Genomic DNA, 5,857 nt, shown 5'->3' on the forward strand with positions numbered 1-5,857 from the left:
CCATCGTGATTATCTGGGTCATGAAGATCTTTTTTGTACAGTTCTTCTCTGTATTCTTGCCATCTCTTCTTAATATCTTCTGCTTCTGTTAGGTCCACACCATTTCTGTCCTTTATCGAGCCCATCTTTGCATGAAATGTTCCTTTGGTATCTCTGATTTTCTTGAAGAGATCTCTAGTCTTTCCCATTCTGTTGTTTTCCTCTGTTTCTTTGCATTGATCGCTGAAGAAGGCTTTCTTATCTCTTCTTGCTATTCTTTGGAACTCTGCATTCAGATGTTTATATCTTTCCTTTTCTCCTTTGCTTTTCACTTCTCTTCTTTTCACAGCTATGTGTAAGACCTCCCCAGACAGCCATTTTGCTTTTTTGCATTTCTTTTCCACGGGGATGGTCTTGATCCCTGTACAATGACATTGTACAATGTCACGAACCTCATTCCATAGCTCATCAGGCACTCTATCTATCAGACCTAGTCCCTTAAATCTATTTCTTACTTCCACTGTATAATCATAAGGGATTTGATTTAGGTCATACCTGAATGGTCTAGTGGTTTTCCCTACTTTCTTCAATTTCAGTCTGAATTTGGCAATAAGGAGTTCATGGTCTGAGCCACAGTCAGCTCCCGGTCTTCTTTTTGTTGACTGTATAGAGCTTCTCCATCTTTGGCTGCAAAGAATATAATCAATCTGATTTTGGTGTTGACCATCTGGTGATGTCCATGTATAGAGTCTTCTCTTGTGTTGTTGGAAGAGGGTGTTTGCTATGACCAGTGCATTTTCTTGGCAAAACTCTATTAGTCTTTGCCCTGCTTCATTCCATATTCCAAGGCCAAATTTGTCTGTTACTCCAGGTGTTTCTTGACTTCCTACTTTTGCATTCCAGTCCCCTATAACGAAAAGGACATATTTTTTGGGTGTTAGTTCTAAAAGGTCTTGTAAGTCTTCATAGAACTGTTCAACTTCAGCATCTTCAGCGTTACTGGTTGGGGCATAGACTTGGATTACTGTGATATTGAATGGTTTGTCTTGGAAACGAACAGAGATCATTCTGTCATTTTTGAGATTGCATCCAAGTACTGCATTTCGGACTCTTTTGTTGACCATGATGGCTACTCCATTTCCTCCGAGGGATTCCTGCCCGCAGTAGTAGATATACTGGTCACCTGAGGGGTCGCACAAAGTCGGACACAACTGCAGTGACTTAGCAGCAGCAGCAGCAGTCTGACAGGGCAGCCGTAACTATGCTGGGAGCGTATGGTCCAACAGGGGGCAAGGCAAGGCCCAGGGTCCCCGGAGGCACACTCCTGACGCCCGTCCCAGCAACTGGGAGGCTGGGCCTGTGATCCGTGCATCACTGAGCAAGCTGATCCCTGGAGGAGCCCGGAGCCCTTTCCTGCTTATGGCTCTCTCGGATCTGGAAGAGTGGGAAAGGGTGGGTATAGGAAGGTGCCCGAGCCGGGAGAGCTGAGTGGCCTGAGGCCATTATTTGGCCCCTTTGGGCTGTTCTCCCTCCTGAATCCAATCAAGCCAGTCATTACTTGGTCACAGTCTTCGCTGGGCGCCCCTGTGTGGGGATATGGCATGTCCTGCAGTTTACTCTGAGATGGGCAGGACAGCTCCAAGCCTGCAAGCTGAGGACCGGGGTCCCTGCCCTGGGACACCCGCTCTCTCTCGAGGCTGTGGCCGGCCCTCAGCAGGTGCACCCCACAAGAAGCGCTCTTGCTGTGTGCGTCATACCAGCCAAGGCCCAGCAATGCTCTGCGTGGCCTGTGGGCTCCGTGGGCCCTGCATGGGGAGGGTGTCCACTGTGGTGCAGACCACACAGGCAGGGGACACACAGCCCTGGGTTCTGACCCGGGCGCTGCCACTGACTCGGGCACACGTTCTGTGCTTTGGGCTTCGGCTTCTTCACATGAAATCAGAATGTCCCCCTGAGCTTGTAGGACTTCGGGGAGGGTGGCAGCACAGAACTTCGGCCTAACCTCTCGGGGCCCGTTCGCTGCATCTGTAAAATCGGGCAGTGCTAGCTGCCTCCTGGGGTTGCCGTGAGGACACCACGACGGGGCTGATGCGGAGCCCTGAGCGGGTGGCGGTGAGTGCTTTGAAACAGGCCATGATCTTGAGCGTTAGTGAAGCCCGAGGTGCTGGCCGGGGCTGGAGGTGGGGAAGCAGACCTCTGTGAGGCCCCTGAAGACTCAGGGATTTGGTGACTCTGTCTCCACTGGAGACAGTGTTTCTCAACGAGCCTGGGGATTGTGAGCATGGCCTCTGTGGAAGGCAGCGCGGTGGGTGGATGGAGCCCCCTTCCCGCTCACTGCCTGACTTGGGGCTCCGTTGGTCTCGTTTGTCTGATAGAAGGAGGTGGTAGTTCCGGGCCCCAAGGACCGTTGGGAGGACCTGGCATGTAGCTGTAGGTGGCCAGGCCTAGAAGTGAGGGGAAGTGGGTGCCTCGTGGTTCCTGCTCCGGGGCGCCCCAGGAACTGAGCTCTGCCCTTTGGCTCATGGGTCTTGGATCCTCTGCTGCAGTAACGGGACAGTCACCCCAGGAAAGGCCACAGCCTGGTCTCTAGCCGCTCGACTCTCTGGAGACGCTGGTCACTATTATGTTTTGCTGAAAAAATAACTCTGTGCTCCCTCCTGATCCTGGGACCAGAGTCTCCAGCTAAGCCCGGTGTATCTGTTCTGCTCTTTGGCTGACAGTCTCGCCAGAGCCCTCACCCCCAGCTGCCCTGTGTTGGGAGGTGGAGGCTTGGGGTCAGTGCGGAGACACTCAAGCTCACCCAGAGCCCCCATGAGTCAGGACCAGCTGCTCTTTGCTGGGTGCCTGCCATGTACCAGGCTCTTGGCTAAGGGCTTTTCATCTCTGTTTTTTATTTCCTTCACCTTTCAGCTTATTATTATCCCCATTTTGCAGAGACAGCTCTGAAAACCAAAGTTCTCAGCTCTTCAGTATGCGTGGTTTCTGAGCAGATTTTTTTTTTTTATTTTAATTTAAAACCCATCCCAGTGCCCTTTCTTCTGAGTAGACAGCAAGCATTTTCACCTTCGTGTGGTTCTGGGAGTCTGGTCTCAGCTTTGCGAGGCCTGTGGTTTAGTTATTCTCCAGGTAACAGCCCAGGACGTGAACCCCATCAGTGAAGTGGAAGCTAGGCTGGGACCCTGGGTTCTGGGCCCAGGAAAGTGGATTTCCCGTCTTGGAAGCAGCATCTCAAACCCGCGTTTACAGGGGCCACAGAGGGCCCAGCCCTGATGTCGCCTGCCCTCCAGGCTAAAGGACTCCCAGGTCTCTGTCCCCCAGTTTCCCGTGAGTCAGTGGAAGAAGAGGGAACACTCCTGGACGCTGGGCCAGGCGCGCCCTCTACTGGGCCGTCCTGGAGCCTCACGGGGAACTCAGATCTGGGGCGAGGGACCCCAGTCATTCAATGGTCCAGACCATCTTCACTGCCCGCGTGCCCCCCAAGGGTGCTGGGGCCAGAGTTGAGGGCCTGAGTCAGGACTGGGTCCTAGGTCTTCTCTTTTCCACTAAAAAATGCCAAAGAGGCCAGGATGAGCGCTCAGATCCTGGAAAGGTGACGCCCATAGGGGGAAGCAATTTATTTTTTAACTTTGGTTTTCTGTTGGAGCAGAGTTGATGAACAATGTGTTAGTTTCAGGTGTACAGCAAAGTGATTCAGTTACACATGCACACGTATCGGTTCTTTCCCACTTTCTTTTCCCATTTCGCTTATTAAAAAGTGTTGAGCAGAGTTCTCTGTGCAATAGGGCTTCCCAGTGACTCAGCGGTAAAGCATCTGTCTGCAGTACAGGAGACGCAGGCTTGATCCCTGGGTTGGGAAGGTTCCCTGGAGAAGGAATAGGCTACCCACTCCAGTTTTCTTGCCTGGGAAATCCCATGGACGGAGGAGCCTACATAGTCCTTGGGGTCTCAAAGAGTCGGACACAACTCAGGGCCGGAGCACACACGTCTCTGCTGTGCAGGAGGTCCGTGTTGGTTCCCTGTTTTACATACAGCCGTGTGTACATGTTCTGGACTCCCAATCTGTCTCCCCCGCCAGGAGGATGTTGTTGAGCCTGTTATGTGCCAGGCTCATTTCTTGTGCTTTTCTGCATTTTTCACGCCCTTCTCACTCTGTGGGGTGGATGTCGTGTTCTCCTTGCCCCCCGCTTATGGACCAGGAAGCAGAGCTGGAGGTCCACCCTGACTGGCTCCCCGCAGCCGCCTGCCCCCTTGAGTTCAGAATCTGGGTCTGCTGGGCTTGGCCTCAGGACCTCTGCTCACCAGCCTCGTCTCTTGGCCAGCAGAGGCGGAGAGGAACCAGCCCTACGAGGATGCGCGCCAGGACAGGGCGCCCCAGGAGCCGGAGGACCTAGGCTGGAGCTCCAGCGAGTTCGAGAGCTACAGCGAGGACTCGGGAGAGGAGGCCAAGCCAGAGGCAGAGCCCACCAAGCACCGAGTGTCCTTCCAGCCCAAGGTGAAGGGTGGGGGTATCTGTCACCCCAGCCGCAGGCCCCCGAGAGCCGGGTGGTGAGGGCCAAGGCTGAGACTTGTAGCTAAGCCTCAGTGACTCCCAGGAGTGTGTGGTGAGAGAGGGAGCAGTGGCCCGGGTATCTCACCCGTGTTGCTGGTTGGCCACGGCGCACCCTGTACTGAGAATGGGCGTGGTCAGTGCCTGCGGCAGACCCGGCAACTGATAAGGATGCTCACGAACTCAGATCCGGCTTCAGAATCGTCCTCATCGCCACGCTTGGGCAGCCTAGCTGATGGACTGACACATGCACAGTGGTGCAGAGCCCGCCTGCCAGTGCCGGAGACACAAGAGCCGCGGGTTCCGTCCCTGGGTCGGGAAGATCCCCTGGAGGAGGGCATGGCAACCCACTCCAGTGTTCTTGCCTGGAGAACCCCAGGGACAGAGGAGCCTGGCAGGCTGCGGTCCATGGGGTTGCACAGAGTTGGACACGACTGAAGCGACTTAGCACATACGTGGATCAATTCAACTCTGCTTCTCAGATCAGTCCTAGACCCCATAGCCCTCTGCCCTGGGGAGGTGACCAAGCGGGCTGAGACAGAGCTGCCAGGGGGCTTCTTTTCCAAAGCCTTTCAGAGTGCCAGCCGCGCGTTGGTAGCTTCTGGTGTTCCCTCCTGGAACGCAGTTCCTGCTGCTGACTTCACGGAAGGAGCCGCGGAAGCCCAGAGGGTGGACTGCCCGGCTCCCCCTCCCCTGCGACAGTCTTGCCTGTCCTGTCTGTTCTGTGCTGCTGTTCGGTCCCCCGGTCGTGTCTGACTCTGTGTGACCCCATGGACGGGCTGTAGCCTGCCAGGCTCCTCTGTTCTATAGGAGCCACTGAAAGGCACACTGTATCCACGCTGAGATTTGGGATTTAATGGGAGCCGCTTCTCTGAGACAGGCCTGCCCAACCGGAGGTGACTGGGTCCCTCGCAGGTTCCTTTTCGGAAAAGACCGGAGCAGGCAGGTGGGCTGAGGTGTTAGTGAGTCCTGCCCACAGGGAGGGCAGGGACCAGGCAGGGTCCTCAGGCCTGGGCTGGATTATGGGTGGTGTCCAACTCCATGTTCCAGAGTGCCTCCCGCCCCTTTCCCAGTTTGGGGATCCCCTAGGGGAGAGGGGTGCAGGCCAGAGCAGCACCCACACCTGGGAGTCTTCAGACAGACTTTATTGAGATGAAGAGGGCGCCCCAGTCCTCGGGAAGCCAGGGCCTGAGCACGTGACCCCTGGGCCCCAGTCTCCTCAGACTTTATTGAGATGAAGAGGGCGCCCCAGTCCTCGGGAAGCCAGGGCCTGAGCACGTGACCCCTGGGCCCCAGTCTCCTCAGACTTTATTGAGATGAAGAGGGCGCCCC

At 55.2% G+C, this 5,857-nt stretch overlaps 1 protein-coding gene across 1 annotated transcript in view; it reads left to right on the forward strand.

The window, feature by feature from the left end:
• ARHGEF10L (Rho guanine nucleotide exchange factor (GEF) 10-like) overlaps window positions 1-5,857 on the forward strand; it is a 161,886-nt gene that overhangs the window by 73,931 nt on the left and 82,098 nt on the right. The window contains 1 exon segment of the mRNA XM_010830219.1: window positions 4,302-4,471. Coding sequence (XP_010828521.1) covers window positions 4,302-4,471 — 170 coding nt within the window.

The sequence above is a fragment of the Bison bison genome, unplaced genomic scaffold (assembly GCF_000754665.1).
Source record: "Bison bison bison isolate TAMUID 2011002044 unplaced genomic scaffold, Bison_UMD1.0 scf7180017864516, whole genome shotgun sequence".
Classification (NCBI taxonomy): Eukaryota; Metazoa; Chordata; class Mammalia; order Artiodactyla; family Bovidae; genus Bison; species Bison bison.